Genomic DNA, 18465 nt, shown 5'->3' on the forward strand with positions numbered 1-18465 from the left:
TCCAAGCCATGAATGGAATGGAATTACAAAACTTATTCATGACAAATTGTAAGACATACCAAAAAGTATACTTAAGGATTGTGACAACTGGTCATTGTACACAAGAAGCAATGTATGTGAAAAGAAGAATACAAAAATAATCAGGACAAAAAGTTCAGCAGTAATAATCTGAAGTGATGGCACCAACATATGGTGCTCACGGGAAGCAACTGTCTGACACTGTAGTTTCAAGAGAAATTACTAAAGTTTCAGGAACTTAAAAACACCATTTGGGAAAAAGATTTAAACACTTTATTAACAATTTATGATTAATTTAAATGACAATTTACAAAGAAATTCTGCTTATCAGTGCAATAAAAGAGATTTTGCTATGCAAAGAAACACCAACACTAACACAAAATAATATTTAAAAACTTCTTATAAATCAGCACTTACAGTGTAAGCAAAAATAGGACCATTCATTGACAATCCAAGTGGTTCAAATAAAGATATACATCGATTTAACTAATTACAATCAAAATGATCTTGTGATAAGTTCATGAAAATACATACAAGCAAGTCACTCACAAACAAGACTTCAAAGCAGCAGAACCACATAGCACAAACAGCGTTTCAAGCAATTCGACTAACACTGACAGTCATCTGTGAAGTTGCAATTCGAGGCATCATTACTAGATGGCACTAACAGTATGCAGCCACACACCTATGGTAGTAGCAGCTGACAATGCTTTAGAGTATGGTGGATGGGGCACAACAGGAATGTGGTGTTTTGCTAGATAGCTGTAGACAAGGAGTGACGCATGAGCTGGCACATTGTCATGATGCATCATTCAACTCTGGTTTTCCCACAGTTCAGGTCTCTTCCTGCGCACAATATCCCTCATGCACACTTGGATTCCCTGGAAGACTTCCTTGTTTACCACCTGACCACATGGCTCAAATTCATTATGGACAATGCCTTTGTAGTCAAAAAACACAACCAACATCACTTTGATCTTTGATCGACTCATGCATGCTTTTTCTGAACAAAGTACCCCTTGCCCGCCCACTGCAATGACTGCACCTTTATTTCAGCATCATAGCCGTACACCCAATTCATATCACCACATCACTTGTTATGATGTTCTTACAGAAGTTTTCATTGCCATTAACAGCAGACAGCAGTTCCTTGCACATTTCAACACGGGTCTGTTTCTGGTCTTCAGTCAACAAATGTGGTACGAATTTTGCACTGACATACTGACATGATGTATCTCAAGTTTTTACTCAAAATTTGATGGCATGAACCTATACTGATGCCCCCCTCCTCAGAAACTTCCCAAAAAGTTCAAATGACAATTTCCGTGAATCACAGCATGAACACTACCCACATGGCTATCATCTGTTGATGTTGAGGTACGTCCAGAGTTGGAATCATCGAAGACCAACATTATCCCCCAATGAAAATGTTTAAACCACTTGCAGCACTGCATGCGACTCTTACAGTCCCCTCCCCATATACTTGGCTAAGCATTTGAAACATCTCTGTAAGTATGTAGCAGAATCTCTCTCTCTCTCTCTCTCTCTCTCTCTCTCTCTCTCTCTCTCTCTCTCTCTCTCTCTGGCACACGCGTGCCCCCCCCCCCCCCCCCCCCCACACACACACACATACACACACACATTCTTAAAGCTCCTTCATTGCACTAATTCGAAAAGCAGGCTGTGCACATGCTTACTTTATTGGCTGTGGTTCGCTTACTACTTGTGAGAGCAACATGAGGCAAATGGAAAGCAGTTTGTAGACCAAACCTGCCACTAGGTGTGCTCAGTAGCCGCAGTGCGTCTTCTCTGCTGGTTGGCGTGCTATTTCCAAAGTTCAGTTCCCTTTTGAACACACCTCATATTTAGGATAGTATTAATGTTCTACATATTTTTGAAAAAAAAAAAAAAAAAAAAAAAAAAGGAAGATTTTAAGATTCAATGTATTTGCTCTTTCTAGTCCATTCCCGAACAATGGCGCAAATTGATTGTCAGTACCCATCACTATGAATTTCTCCAAATTTCCTTGTTATGGTCATTTTGTGAGGGAAAGTAATATGTTACCTGATTCTTCACAGAATGTGACTCCTCAAAAATTTAATCCTTTAAGCCAGTAGCCTGCACCTTTGCATATGCCCTATAAGTGATTGTTAATATGACCAGGTAGTTGCAGAAGGCAGTATTTTATTTAAATTTCACTGGTGCAGGAATTATTTGTTGAAAAATAATTAAATTTTAAGCCTTATTAACAAAAGACCTTTATTATATTAAAACATACATATCACTTAAGATGGACTTTCGGTTTAGCATATTTTGAGGAAATCTCTAAAACAATCCTAAGCTGCAATCACTTCCTGGAAGGTTTAATAGTTATGTAAAGAGACACAGGCCTTGTCATTTCACTGACCTGATAAACAACAAATGCGTTGACTTGATAAACAGAAAAAGCATTGTGCATTCAAATATTTAGTAGCCCTCTAAATTTTTTTACTTACCACTTGTCACATTTTTTCTTTCCTGGGGACTGTTTGTAATTGCTGAATTTTTTAGACTTTTTCACTTCTAACAATAGATTTTAACTATACATCAAGAACAGATATCCTGACGCTTGGCTGAAATGCTTGTATTTTGTCAGGTTACCATCAATGCAGTTGTTCACGGCTTGCATATACACACTCAGGTTCTCAAACTGAGTGGTTAAAAGTAAGTCCTCCATGACACAGATCTCTCTTATAGTGTTTTCCAGTCAAGTTGGTGAGATACTCTTACATGTTTTAAAGAAACTTGTGATGAAACCAGGTACATGTCTTTGTATATTCTCTATATCTACATAGTAAAGATCCGAGACTACTCAAGAATGAGTCAAATGAGTATTGTTAGGTTATCTCTTATGGATTACTAACTTTTCCTTTGTAGTCTTCCAATGAATGTGTCTGCCATATGGCTTTCAAGAGCAATTAACTGACAATTCAAATACTACGAAATAATATGATTCTACTTATTGGGCATATTAGTAATCATAATGTCAAAGGTATTTTTATTACATTATTACAAGTAAACATAACTGTGTTCTTTTGTTTTAGCAAGATTATAGAGTTCTTCTTCTCAATTAAGAGAAGTAACAAGCTTACAACCTATAAATGGAAATGCTGTTTGTGAGTGTTCCAAAGAATGAGGTTTGGATAGGAGACAGACACTGAGAGTAAAGAAACTGTTCTAAGATTTAATTTTTTTAAAGAATACAATACCTGGTTTTAATTCAACTTCTATTTTGTAGTTTCCACTAAGTAGACCATGAGCTCTGTGTTCATTGTTATAGCAACCTTCCTCATCTGTATAGTTTTGTAGCATGATGTTTTTGTCTAACATAGGTTTCTTCAAATCAGTGGTCTTGATGCTTTCTTGTGGTGCCAATGCAAAGCTAGAATCAGTTTCCTTGTCTTCATTTATAAAAAAATTTTCTGGTTCAGGTAAAATCAATGAGATGCAGTTGTCTAAAGCTGTTATTGTATCAGAGATATCAGTCTTCATATCTGAAACACAAATAAAATTATTAAGTTGATGAAAACCCCCAAAGTGCAAATTAACAGTAACTTCACGTAATACCTGACAAATCACTAAATTGCATCCTGGACTCCAGCACTAGAGATAGTGTTATGTGAATTATACTTGGCTGAACGTGTGTGTGTGTGTGTGGGGGGGGGTTTCTACTTCGGAAGAAGGACTTCGTCCACAAGCACAATATTTTAGCAGCCTTTTTCATTGCACCTTCTGTGACTCAGCATCTCCTCTTTGTGGTGAGTGGCAATCCATCTTTTCTACATTGTTGCAATTCCATCCTTACTTTCTTTTGTTTATCTTTTTAATTATATTTTGTGCATCTAGACACTCTCATTCTACAGTCTTCCTTTACGTCCACAGTCCCAAAGGCCATGTGGCAACACACTGATGAACTCAGAAGCTTGTTGACCTACAATACGCATTTCTAGAACTTTGTAGGTGTACAAAAGGAAACTTTCTCAGATATCTGTAATTTATGCTTTACTGAAACAAGCACATTTTGACACAAAACAAGTGCTTACCTGTTTCATATTATACTGAAGAGCTTTCCATATAACCCCTATTTCCAAGTTGTGTGTTAAAAGATCCTGATGGCCCACTCAAACCATTGAAACGTTTCATTTTTATCACATATAATGGTGTTGCTAGATGTAAGAATAGTTATGGTCCACCCACACAAGAACGTATACCTTAATGGTACAACTAGTATGATTCAAGTTGAGCAAAAAGTTGCTCACTTAAGTGCTTGGTGACAACAATCTTCATCCCCTTTGTACGAGTATCACCAAGAAGTAAGAGTACAGTTGGTGTAAGCCAGCAGCTAACCTGTGATTCTCGAGTTCAACTATTCCACAAGGATGATTAGCATGGAACATACAAATTACTTCCAGTGTCAATCCATCAAATAGTGACAAATGCTCAGTTTGCTATTATTTCCAGAAACTTCTTCACAAAACTTGAGAGACAATAGTACAACAACTCTCTACTAACATTTCATTAGTATTTTAAAGTAACATTAATGTTTATCTTGAACAATGGAAGTGGTCAGCAGAAGAAACTGCATACCCCCAATTTGGTAACAACTAGCCCAATAACGCTGTCTGTCATATTCTCGAATTCTCCACATGCTGGTAACAAGTACCTATGTATGTACTACTATAAATTCTTTTGTATAATTGAATCTATCTGCTAGCTTTTGATAAATTTAACTGAACATATAAAATGCATTACCCCAAAACACACACTTTTTGGTTAACAGTTTCTTCTGCCAACCCTTTCAATTAAGAATAAGTATTTCCAACAACTTTCAATTGAGAGCAAAGCTATGCCAACATCCATGCAATCTTTGTTTTGTTCTGATCCAAGCCCCAGCAAAGAAATATGACATATATGGGACTTAGGGTTTTCCAATGTAACCATAAGTTTGCTCCTTCAGTAATTATTACCCTCATCAAAACTGCTGGCTTATGGCTAACAGTAACTGTAACATCAACAAAATGTTTTGTCATTTCACCAGATACAGTTTCATACACACTTGCTTCTTCTAAGCAAGCCTACCATATGTTTCTGACTTGTCCTCAGACTGAACATTTAAAGTGTTACTGTTCTTTTGTTCTGATGTAATGTCACATGACATTCCACAACAAAACAACAGGTGCTAATGGTGTTGCTGCACAAATGCAGAACTGTTCAGACAACCTGTAAATTGTAATTGTCAACTGACTGGATTTTTTCCATAATTTTGTTTTATTTGTAAAACTGAACTTTATGCCTGCAGAGCATCCAAATGGTATTGATGATTACCACATTTCTCACTTTGCTGCAAACATAATTCTAAGGGATATCATCATTTTGATGCTTATCATAGTAGTTGACATCCTGCTGCATTACAGAGGTGGTGAGGGGAGTAAAATGAGAAGCTTATGTTGTGGGATGAATAAGTACTAATGACATATGTATATATGTATAACACCTATTCTGTCAGGTTATTAAGTCAGATTACCTGCCCACATAAAGCTTTGCAGACCACGCACTGTCACTTTCGTTCTTGAGACCCACAACATACTTTCCAAACTGTATTCACTCCTACCCCACCACTGCAACACGGGGCCCGCGGTCCATAACCCTATAACTTTCCCCATTGTAGTACTTGCTCCATGCTGTGACACAATAATAACAGCAAAGAAATAACTCAAGCACTTATTTTATGCAAACGAAGATTTTCACTGCATGTCAATGCAATAAATCTTTCTCAGATTACTTGCTGTGTCAATTCGCAGAATACACGCAACATTTCAGAGGATATACACTCGAGGGGACTGTTTTGAAGATAAGTAAACACAAGGGGAACTGACAGGCAAGAAACCCATGAACATTTTATTATTAATAATGTTGTTAACCACCTGGCATGAGTTTATTGCATGACTTTAAAATAGGGATGACCATTATCAGTCAAAACGACAAATGGATGCAGAAGACCTCTCTGTCTTGGGGATGTTCAGTATATAGTTGCTTAGTGTGCTGTACAGCACGAATCTTGGAAACTGGAGTCTGCTACATCACAGTAGTCATTTGTTCCTCCCACCCAGCACCAGTTTTCCCAAAATCTGTAGATGGGAACTTGCTTTTCAAGAAATCTTCTCTTTCCGTCCCTCTTCTCAACTCCTCCATTATGCTAACCTGCCACTTTTTTAATACGATATTCAATAGAATTTTATTATATTATTCAGTTTCTTAAGACCCTCCTCTCCAAGAAGCAACAAGGAAAGCAATATTTAGAAGACACTAATTAGATGTCTGATAAGACTGCAGGTAATAGCTTCCAGGGAGATAGAGGGAGCAAGTAATGTACCGGAAGACAGATTAGAATATATACTACAAATAATTAAGAAGGTTGTGTTGTCTTCAAATTCCTTACACAAAATGTACACTTGACAAAAAAAAGTAGGTCACTGCCGAATACAATCAACATAACGTAGCAGTGTTGCAGGTGCTCTAAACACCAAAACCCCATGGGGTACAGTCGTTTGACTACACATAATGGGTACCGCAAGAGACTACTAGAGACCAAAGGTCTTTATGGCAGTCAGTCTAAGCATCAACTAATATTGTCATACAAAACATATTAGAAAACACGTTCTTAGCGATGAGACACCCCATAACACTCATAAACTAACATTAATTACAACAAGTGACATTCCAAAAGTTCTGCGAAAGCGGATTAGTTTACATATATCGTACAGCAATCCTTAGTCAAAATTAAATACTTGAGACAATATATGGAGTTACAAAGTTGTAGGGCAATCGGAAAAAAGTTTTTCGCTCTCGAAAAGGTTTTCCATCCACGTGCTGAACATCGCTGAAAGGCAAGTGACTCTGGAAACTGGATATTGGACGAACCAGTAAAAAAATGTGATTAACAGCAACAAGCAATCTACGGAAATCTCAACATTAACAGCGAATCACCAGTAATATCATTGTTCTCATAACACATCAACAGCTACGTGTACACAAATTTGAACTTTAAATGACATGACCAACGTCGTCATTCTTGACCTGGATTCAAACCCAGCACCTATAGCCATTGCTAACTAAGCTGAGCTTTGTTTGTGCCGTATTGAGACCCAATCACTAGGCATAAACAGACGTGAAGTATAGACGTTTGCACCAGTATCAGTTACCAATTCAGATCCTGACAATAAATTATGAAAATGTTTGTACTGAACTGGGAATCCTGTCATAACAGTTACCTTCCTGGGAACTACCCCCAATGATGTTTAATATGGTGTCATTCACAAGGAACAAGGTATGCTCATGTTTAAAACTGAAATGCCATCATTAAAAGCTTGTGACAGGGATGCGAACCCAGTACCTAATCGGATTGTTAACGAAGTACGTAAAATCATAAGTTAAATATCAAATGTTTTCACCAACAGCGAGATGTTGGAACCTTAAATGACGATAGAATTGTTTTTGCCTGACTGGGATTCGAACCCAGCATCTAGCGCCATCGTTTTCTAGCCAGAAACAGACAATAAATAGCTGTTGTTAGTTCACCAGTAGCGAGATGTGCGCATGTTTAGCTAGACATCAAGCGACGAAAAGTTCTGTGCTGAATGAAATTCAAACCCCGCACACGTGGTCATGAAGACACTTAAACTACGAAGTTCTTTTCCAATAATAGCAAGGAGTGGCATGTTTGTACTTTCAATGATGTGATGGAAAATACTCTGCTGGCTAGAAGCTGAATCCACAACATATCGTCGTTAGTGAACACAATGTCAAATCCAAATCCATTTTCGCTAGTAGGATGGAGAGGAATGTCTGAACTTGAAAAGATGTAAGGAAATGTTTGATCTTGTAATGTTGTGATAAAAAGCTCATCATGTGGCTGTGAGTTGAAAAGAATATGTTACAGCTGACAACGCATGAAGAGACGTTGAAAATGCAACTATTTTTCACTAGTAGTTCGGAGTGCACATGCTAGGGCTTGAAATGAAATAATGAATATTTTGTGCTGATCAGGATTCGAAACCAGATAGGTGCCTTTCGAGGAGGCCTAGAAGAGTTTGCAATCTTGGGGGAACACAGTGAAATCGAATTCAAATCCCAGTCCAGCACCACAGTTTTCAACGTCTTAGTTTCAAATAAAGGAAAAGCCTTGTGAAGTGGCATGGTCATTGGTTCATTAGATGAGATACATTTTCTAGTTTACGACGGCTTGCATGTCACAGAGTCTCTGCCTTCTCGGGTTTCTCCATCTGTTACAGCTCAAACAAATGCCGCTCTGCCCCAGTCGGCAGCGAGGGGATGTTACCTTTACTGTGGATATTGAACTACAGAACTTACTGGCGTTCTGCACTTGGCGTTACTAGGGGTGAAGGAGAGTTACTTGTGTGTGTTAAAAATCTACGCCTGACGTGAGATAAGAACCTACACGTTTTACACATCAATACAAGATTAATCCACCAGACCACAGAACCCCCTGCCAAGCACATAATTATGAATTGCAGAGTATTCATTTAGATTTAGATACAGATGCCAAGGGACAGGTAACAGGAAGGAGGGCGAGATCTGGGAATGGATAGAAGTGCAGAAATGCAAAATATAAGTGTGAAATGCTTGCAAAGTATTGCTTACTTAGATGTGTGCCACAGTTCGTTTTATCTTAGGACTAAGAGATAAGGAAGGACTGTTTTAAGAACGAAGAATGGGTTATAGGGAAGGGGAGATAGAAGAATATGGTTTCATAGGAGTTGAGACGAATGATAGAGAGTAAAGACAGCAGCAATTAAAAGAGAAAATGTAGCGTCAATGGAAACCACTAGATTTGTTTATAAAGTTTTGGGGGAATGGAACAAATGGGCACTTGCAGCGATAGTGTCAGAGAGAGAGAAAAAGAGAGAGAGAGAGAGAGAGAGAGAGAGAGAGAGAGAGAGAGAGAGAGAGAATAGAGGAGATATTAACAACGAGTAAACATAATATGAAATTGTTTGTGTATTGTGTGGACGACAGAGGTTGTATTCATGGAGGGAAGGGAAGAGAGAGATGTATTTGAAATAACAAAAACTACTGTGACAGAGTCCATCTACGCTGATTAGTTTGTAAGTATCTAGACAGGGTATAAAAGAAATCAAAATAGAATATTCAACAAACTGTATATTCAAAAGAAACCCAATTGAATTGAAAAGGCAACTCAAAGGAAAACTAACCCATATTGTATCTTTCCTGTTGCCACGCAATCTTCCACTAGCTCCCAATGAGGAAAAATGACGAAAAACAAGACATGACAAAACATTTTAAGGGCCCTAATATTTTCTCCAGAATCCTTCATTATTTTGTACTTCTATCATGCACCTTGGCATAGAATGTATAGGCCGTCGGATGTAACAGCCTGAAAAAGCAACTTCCTCCAAGGCTTCCCGGATGCAGTCCCAAAGAGCGTCCGCAGTAGTTGGTTGGTTTTGTGGTCAGTTCTCTGTTAATGTTCTGGTGACCTCAGCCCATGTTTTCCATGGGCTTCATATTAGCTGCCCGTGGCGGCCAGTCCATGATGCTGACGCCAATCATTGAGAGCTGCTGCTGAACAAATACAGACTTGTGAATGGGAGAATGGTCCTCTTGCAATGTGACGTTCCCTTCCGAGTACAGCATTCACACTGACGGAAGCATCACATTTTCCAATATGTGGGCATACCGCATGCTGTCCAGAGTTCTTTCTGTCCTGTGAAGAATTCTACATCTACATCTACATCCATACTCCGCAAGCCACCTGACGGTGTGTGGCGGAGGGTACCCTGAGTACCTCTATCGGTTCCCGCCCCTCTCGCACAAATCCAACCCCAGCAGGTAACAGATAGCTGGCCACTTCTTCCCGTCATCATTACATATTCACGTCGATGCCAAGTCCCTTGTGACCTGTAAATGATTTGTGGACCGTCGTTACTGGAGGAAAACACCTTCTCATCAGTGAAAATGATGTTGTCCCACAACTTCCTCAGACGGAGTTCTGCAAATGCTAGCCGGTATAAAATGTTGTCTTCGCTGAGCTCTTGTTTCATGGCGGATCGTCGTGCACACAGTCCAGCATCTCTCAGCCTTTGGCGAATCGTGTCACTGGAGCCAGGGAAGTTGGTCTCCCGCCGCAACTGCTTCGTGTTCAGAAAGGGATTTTCTCCGCTTCTAGACACTAGGTCCCTGTCTTCCAACTGTGAGCTCACTCTCTTCCTGTCTGGGCCAGGAGCCCTGTTGGTGGTGCCTCTTTCAAGGCAGATCCTCCACCATCTCGTTGCAGTGGGTATGTGGTACGTCTTACCATCTTCCAGCTTCTCTGATGGAACATCCTCCTTCTTCAATGAGAGTGACGACTCTATCTCAAGTAGACCTCTCCCAGTGAGCCATTACGGCAGACAGCCTGATGTGTATTTCTGCTTGCCACTCTTATACTGATGCCAGGAGAGGAGGTAAACATATTTACGTCAAACGGAGCGGCAGAGGCAGAGGCATGCGGCGCAGTCGTTCTGGCTCATCCCGGGCTGTTGGCCCACCAATGCCACCGCCAGCTTGCTCGCTTCTGTCTCACCTCGGCCAGCCTGGCTGGCCCGTAGCTCGCGAGCCGCGGCTAGTACAGACCCGGGCCACAAGGCCACGATCACCCCCTGAAGGATCAAAAATTACACCTAACCTACCCAAGTCTGTAGTATAAACTACTTGAGACAGAGAAGTTCCTGTCCATGCATCAGCATGGCTTTAGAAAGCATGCATCTCCGAAACGCAACTCGCACTTTTTTTCACATGATATCTTGTGAACCATCGATGAAGGATATCAGACGGATGCCATATTCCTTGACTTCCGGAAAGCGTTTGACTCGGTGCCCCACTGCAGACAGTTAACTAAGGTACAAGCATATGGGATTGGTTCCCAAATATGTGAGTGGCTAGAAGACTTCTTAAGTAATAGAACACAGTACGTTGTCCTCGATGGTGAGTGTTCATCGAGGGTGAGGATATCATCTGGAGTGCCCCAGGGAAGTGTGGTAGGTCCGCTGTTGTTTTCTATCTACATAAATGATCTTTTGGATAGGGTAGATAGCAATGTGTGGTTGCTTGCTGATGATGCTGTGGTGTACAGGAAGGTGTCATCGTTGAGTGACTGTAGGAGGATACGAGATGACTTGGACAGTATTTGTGATTGGTGTAAAGAATGGCAGCTAACTCTAAATATAGATAAATGTAAATTAATGCAGATGAATAGGAAAAAGAATACCGTAATGTTTGAATACTCCATTAGTAGTGTAGCACTTGACACAGTCACGTCGATTAAATATTTGGGCGTAACATTGCAGAGTGATATGAAGTGGGACAAGCACGTAAGGCGGATAGTCGTCTTCGGTTCATTGGTAGAATTTTGGGAAGATGTGGTTCATCTGTAAAGGAGACCACTTATAAAACACTAATATGACCTATTCTTGAGAACTGCTTGAGCGTTTGGTGTCCCTATCAGGTCGGATTGAGGGAGGACATAGAAGCAATTCAGAGGTGGGCTGCTAGATTTGTTATTGGTAGGTCTGATCATCACATGAGTCTTACGGAAATGCTTCAGGAACTCGGGTGGGAGGCTCTGGAGGAAAGGAGGCGTTCTTTTCGTGAATCGCTACTGAGGAAATTTAGAGAACGAGCATTTGAGGTGACTGCAGTACAATTTTACTGCCGCCAACTTACTATTTCGCGGAAAGACCACAAAGATAAGATAAGAGAGATTAGGGATTGTACAGAGGCATACAGGCAGTCATTTTTCCCTCGTTCTGTTTGGGAGTGGAACAGAGAAAGAAGATGCTAGTTGTGGTACGAGGTACCCTCCACCACGCACCGTATGGTGGATTGCAGAGTATGTATGTATGTATGTATGTAGATGTAGATGCAACGCAGGAACAGCTATTATGCTATAACATGTGAACGTACACCTACAGTTGATGAATCATTCGAATATTTGACAAACAATACGTTCGAAAATACATTCATTTATATTTCACCTAGCTAGCAATAGCATGACGCAGGAAACTATTCTTTCTTGTAAGTGCTCTGCACTAGATATAGCCTTAAGAAAAAGTGTATTCAACCACGACAACTTAGCGGAATGTAAAAGTAAACAGGTTTGGCAACATCTTCTCCAAATAATAATAGTGTATACGTAGTATATAATACACTGTTTGTGTACTTATAACATGTACTCAGTGTCTCAGAAACAATACATGCTGCACGAAGGAAATTACTTTCTGCTGAGGCACTTCATTTACATCTCAATGATACACGACTACTAGGGAACATCTGCTCTTTATGGCAGTCAATCCACTTGTAAATTAACACCATGGTATCGCAGATATTAGGCAACATATTACTAGGGATGAGAAAGGCCTTACGGTTTGCAACTAAACATGCTACTCCTAGCTACTACTGAATAAGAATTTGATTATTAACGTGTCTTCATAACCATGTGTGCGGCATTCGACTCTCAGTCAGCATAGACGTTTTCGTTGCCTTATTTCTAGTTAAACATGCGCACATTTCACTAATGTTGGACCAACATTGGACATTTCTCATCTGTTCCTGGTTAGACTACGACGGTGGTAGGTGTCGGGTTCGAATCCCGGTCAGGCAACACAACTTCAGTCATCATTTAAGGTTCCAACCTCACTACTAGTGACTGTGATATCTACATTCTGATTTTACGTACTTATTCAACAATACAATTAGGTGCTTGGGTTCACATCCTTGTCATCAGCATCACATGATGGCATTTCAATTTTAAACATGTGCATCCTTTGTTCCTTGACAATGCAACAATACATGTCTTTTGAGGTTAATTATCAAAAAGGTCCCCCCCCCAAAGAACAATGGACCTTGTCGTTGGTGGGGAGGCTTGCGTGCCTCAGCAATACAGATAGCCGCACCGTAGGTGCAAGTACAACAGAGGGGTATCTGTTGAGAGGCCAGATAAATGTGTGGTTCCTGAAGAGGGGCAGCAGCCTTTTCAGTAGTTGCAGGGTCAACAGTCTGGATGATTGACTGATCTGGCCTTGTAACACTAACGAAAACGACCTTGCTGTGCTGGTACTGCGAACGGCTGAAATCAAGGGGAAACTACAGCCGTAATTTTTCCCGAGGGCATGCAGCTTTACTGTATGATTAAATGATGATGGTGTCCCCTTGGGTAAAATATTTCAGAGGTAAAATAGTCCCCAATTCGGATCTCCGCGCAGGGACTACTCAGGAGGAAGTCTTTATCAGGAGAAAGAAAATTGGCATTCTACGGGTCGGAGCATGGAATGTCAGATCCCTTAATCGGGCAGGTAGGTTAGAAAATTTAAAAAGGGAAATGGATAGGTTAAAATTAGATTTAGTGGGGATTAGTGAAGTTCATGGCAGGAGGAACAAGATTTCTGGTCATGTGACTACAGGGTTATAAATACAAAGTCAAATAGGGGTAATGCAGGAGTAGGTTTAATAATGAATAAAAAAATAGAACTGTGAGTAAGCTACTGCAAACAGCATAGTGAACGCATTATTGTGGCCAAGATAGACACAAAGCCCACACCTACTACAGTAGTATAAGTTTATATGCCAACTAGCTCTGCAGATGATGAAGAAATTAAAGAAATGTATGATTAAATAAAAGAAATTATTCAGATAGTGAAGAGAGACGAAAATTTAATAGTCATGGGTGACTGGAATTCGGTAGTAGGAAGAGGGAGAGATGGAAACGTAGTAGGTGAATATGGATTGGGGCTAAGAAATGAAAGAGGAAGCCGCCTGATAGAATTTTGCACAGAGCACAACTTAATCATAGCTAACACTTGGTTCAAGAATCATAAAAGAAGGTTGTATACATGGAAGAACCCTGGAGGTACTAAAAGGTATCATATAGATTATATAATGGTAAGACAGAGATTTAGGAACCATGTTTTAAATTGTAAGACATTTCCAGGGGCAGATGTGGACTCTGACCACAATCTGTTGGTTATGAACTGTAGATTAAAACTGAAGAAACTGCAAAAAGGTGGGAATTTAAGGAGATGGGGCCTGGATAAACTGACTAAGCAAGAGGTTGTACTGAGTTTCAGGGAGAGCATAAGAGAACAATTGACAGCAATGGGGGAAAGAAATACAGTAGAAGAATAATGGGTAGCTTTGAGAAATGAATTAGTGAAGGCATCTGAGGATCTAGTAGGTAAAAAGATGAGGGCTAGTAGAAATCCTTGGGTAACAGAAGAAATATTGAATTTAATTGATGAAAGGAGAAAATATAAAAATGCAGTAAATGAAGCAGGCAAAAATGTATACAAACGCATCAAAATGAGATTGACAGGAAGTACAAAATGGCTAAGCAGGGATGGCTAGAGGACAAATGTAAGGATGTAGAGGCTTATGAGGCTTATCTCACTAGGGGTAAGATGGATACTGCCTACAGGAAAATTAAAGAGATCTTTGGAGATAAGAGAACCACTTGTATGAACATCAAGAGCTCAGATGGAAACCCAGTTCTAAGCAAAGAAGGGAAAGCAGAAAGGTGGAAGGAGTATATAGACGGTCTATACAAGGGTAATGTACTTGAAGACAATATTATGGAAATGGAAGAGGATGTAGAGGAAGATGAAATGGGAGATACAATACTGCGTGAAGAGTTTGACAGAGCACTGAAAGACCTGAGTCGAAACAAGGCCCCAGGAGTAGACAACATTCCATTAGAACTACTGACAACCTTGGGAGAGCCAGTACTGACAAAACTCTACCATCTGGCGAGCAAGATGTATGATACAGGTGAAATACCCTGAGACTTCAAGAAGAATATAATAATTTCAATCCCAAAGAAAACAGCTGCCTACAGACGTGGCAATTACCGAACTATCAGTTTAATAAGTCACGGATGCAAAATACTAACGCGAATTCTTTACAGGCGAATGGAAAAACTGGTAGAAGCGACCTCGGGGAAGATCAGTTTGGATTCCGTAGAAACATTGGAACACGTGAGGCAAGGAAAGGCAAACCTACATTTCTAGCATTTGTAGACTTAGAGAAAGCTTTTGACAATGTTGACTGGAATACTCTCTTTCAAATTCTAAAGGTGGCAGGGGTAAAATACAGGGAGCGAAAGGCTATTTACAAATTGTACAGAAACCAGATGGCAGTTAAAAGAGTCGAGGCGTACGAAAGGGAAGCAGTAGTTGGGAAGGGAGTGAGACAGGGTTGTAGCCTATCTCTGATGTTGTTCAATCTGTATATTGAGCAAGCAGTCAAGGAAACAAAAGAAAATTTTGACTAGGTATTAAATTCCATGGAGAAGAAATTAAAACTTTAAGGTTCGCCGATGACACTGTAATTCTGTCAGAGACAGCAAAGGACTTGGAAAAGCAGTTGAACGGAATGGATGGTGTCTTGAAGGGAGGATATAAGATGAACATCAACAAAAGCAAAATGAGGGTAATGGAATGAAGTCAAATTAAGTCGGGTATCGTTGAGGGAATTAGATTAGGAAATGAGGCACTTAAAGTAGTAAAGGAGTTTTGCCATTTGGGGAGCAAAATAACTGATGATGGTCGATGTAGAGAGAATATCAAATCTAGACTGGCAATCGCAAGGAAAGCGTTTCTGAAGAAGAGAAATTTGTTAACATCGAGTATAGATTTAAGTGTCAGGAAGTCGTTTCCGAAAGTATTTGTGTGGAGCGTAGCCATGTATGGAAGTTAAACATGGACGATAACTAGTTTGGACAAGAAGAGAATAGAAGCTTTCGAAATGTGGTGCTACAGAAGAATGCTGAAGATTAGATGGGTAGATCACATAACTAATGAGGAGGTACTGAATAGGATTGGGGAGAAGAGACGTTTGTGGGACAACTTGACTAGAAGACGGTATCGATTGGTAGGACATGTTCTGACGCATCAAGGGATCACCAATTTAGTACTGGAGGGCAGCGTGGAGGGTAAAAATCGTAGAGGGAGACCAAGAGATGAGTACACTAAACAGATGCAGAAGGATGTAGGTTGCAGTAAGTACTGGGAGATGAAGAAGCTTGCACAGGATAGAGTAGCATGGAGAGCTGCATCAAACCAGTCTCAGGACTGAAGACCACAACAACAACAACTATCAAAAAGGTAATTGTCATGTTAGTGTTTCTGGTTTCGTACAAACATTATCGTCATTTACGTTCAAGTTGAGAATTGATAACTGATGCTGGTGCAAATGTCAATATTTGACTTCTCTTTCTGCCTAGTGGTCGAGTCTCGATAAGGCACAAAACTTTCCTTGGTTAACAATGGCTTTATGTTCTGGGTTTGCATTCGGATCCAGAACGAAGACGTTGGTCATGTCATTTAAAGTACAACTTTGTGTACAAGTAACTGTTGATGAGTAATGTGAACAATGATATTACTTGTGATTCGCTGTTAATGTTGGGATTTCCGTAGAGTGCTTGCTGCCGTTAACATGTTTTCTTTTAACTGCTTAGTATTAAATAAAGTAGATGTGAATCCACTCCCCGTTGAATGACTTTCAGTATGTGTTGAGTAAACCTTTTAGACAGCAAAGAACTTGTTTCCAATTGCCATACAACCTTATAAATCCATATACTGTCTCAAATATTTAATTGTGCCTAAGGGTTACTGAACGATTTATGTGACAAAATTAGTTGTCCCATAAAGTTTGAAATGTCACTTGTTGTAATTAAGTTTAATTTACAAATGTTAAGGACTGTATCGTGGTGTTAGTTTACATCTAGACAGACTGTCATAAGGACTGGTGTTCTCTAGTAGTCTCTAGCGGTACCCATTGTGTATCTTACAACGACTGTACAATGGATGGTTGCGACGATGTGCAACACAGTTATGCTATGTTGATTGCATACATTCAGGTGCAGCCTACACGATGGAATTAAGCATGACCCACTTTGTTTGCTGTCTGCTGTTGATTGTACATTGGAAGCAGTACAATCGTTCTGCAGTTAGTAGCAAATGTTAGTTCTCTAAATTTTCTCAATGGCGTTTTGCGAAAAGACTGTCTTATTCCCTCCAGGAATTACCATTTGAGTTCATGAAGCATCTCCATTATACTCACATGTCGATCCAATCATGCACCTTGTTTCTGAACTGCTTTGATGACTACCTTCAATCCAACCTTATAGAGATCATAAACATTCTAGCAGAATTCAAGAATGGGTTACACTAATGCTCTTACATAGTCTCCTTTATAGATGAGCAACACTTTACTGAAATTCACCCAATAAAATGAAGTTGACCGTTCACCTACCCTATCACCTACTACCATTGTTACATGTTTGTTCCATTTTATATCAGTTTGTAACATTACACTTAGTTATTCAATCGACTTGACTATTTTAATCAGCACAGCAGTAATAACATGGTGGATATTGCAGGATTGTTTTCCCCATTCATCTGAATTAACTTACAATTTTCAACATAGAGCAAGCTGCCACTTAGTGGAGAAATTCCAAGACATCCCATATCCTTCTACTGTTATTCTGCAATGATATTATCCCTTATACCACAGTGTCATTAGCAAATAGTCAAAGATAGCTGCTCACTCAGTCTTCTGTCAGGTGATTTATGTATATACAGAACAAGAGCAGTCCTATTACACTTCCTTTGGACACTCCAGACAATACCCTTGTCTTTGATGCACATTCGATGTTGAGGACAAAGTACTCATTTCTATTACTTAAAAAGTATTTGAGCCACTCATGTATCTGGGAACTTATTACATGTGTTCGAACTTTGGTTAACAGTCTGCAGTGGTGAAATGTTCACATGTTATCTTCGAATCTACGAAAATGAAATCTGCCTGTTGCTCTTCAACCAATGTTCACTGGGTATCATGTGAGAAAACAGCAAGCCGAGTTTTGTAAGCATGAAACCTTCTATATCACTGTGCATTTGTAAAAAGAAGCTTTTCTGTCTCAAGGAATTTTATTGTATGTGAATTTAGGAAACGCTCAATTATTCTGCAGTTGAACGTAGGACTTCACGCCATGTGAGAGATTCATGATAAATGGGGGCCACTGCCATATAGCGCTCTCTGTCAAACTAAACTGGGATTCCATCTGGACCTAACGGCTTATTTGTTTACAACTCTTTCAGTTGATTCTCTACACCAGGGATCCTAGTTACTCTGCCCTCCATATGAGAGTCTGTGCAACAGTCAATTGACCACAACTTTATGATCGCCCAGCATGAATGATTTCTTAAACTCTAAAATTAAAACTATATCTTTCCTTTTGTAATCCTCTACTGCCACACCAAACCAGTTGACTAGCAACTGCATAGAAGCCTTTGACTTGCTTAGTGATTTTACCCAGCACCAGAACTTGCTCATGTT

At 39.8% G+C, this 18465-nt stretch overlaps 1 protein-coding gene across 1 annotated transcript in view; it reads right to left on the reverse strand.

Annotated features, from left to right (window-relative positions):
• The window catches only part of LOC126356111 (UV-stimulated scaffold protein A-like), a 119396-nt gene that overhangs the window by 66794 nt on the left and 34137 nt on the right, over positions 1 to 18465 (reverse strand). The window contains exon 5 of the mRNA XM_050006812.1: positions 3267 to 3551. Within this exon, the coding sequence (XP_049862769.1) occupies positions 3267 to 3551 (285 nt within the window). The remainder of the gene's footprint in view (positions 1 to 3266; positions 3552 to 18465) is intronic.

Source organism: Schistocerca gregaria, chromosome 3 (assembly GCF_023897955.1).
Source record: "Schistocerca gregaria isolate iqSchGreg1 chromosome 3, iqSchGreg1.2, whole genome shotgun sequence".
Classification (NCBI taxonomy): domain Eukaryota; kingdom Metazoa; phylum Arthropoda; class Insecta; order Orthoptera; family Acrididae; genus Schistocerca; species Schistocerca gregaria.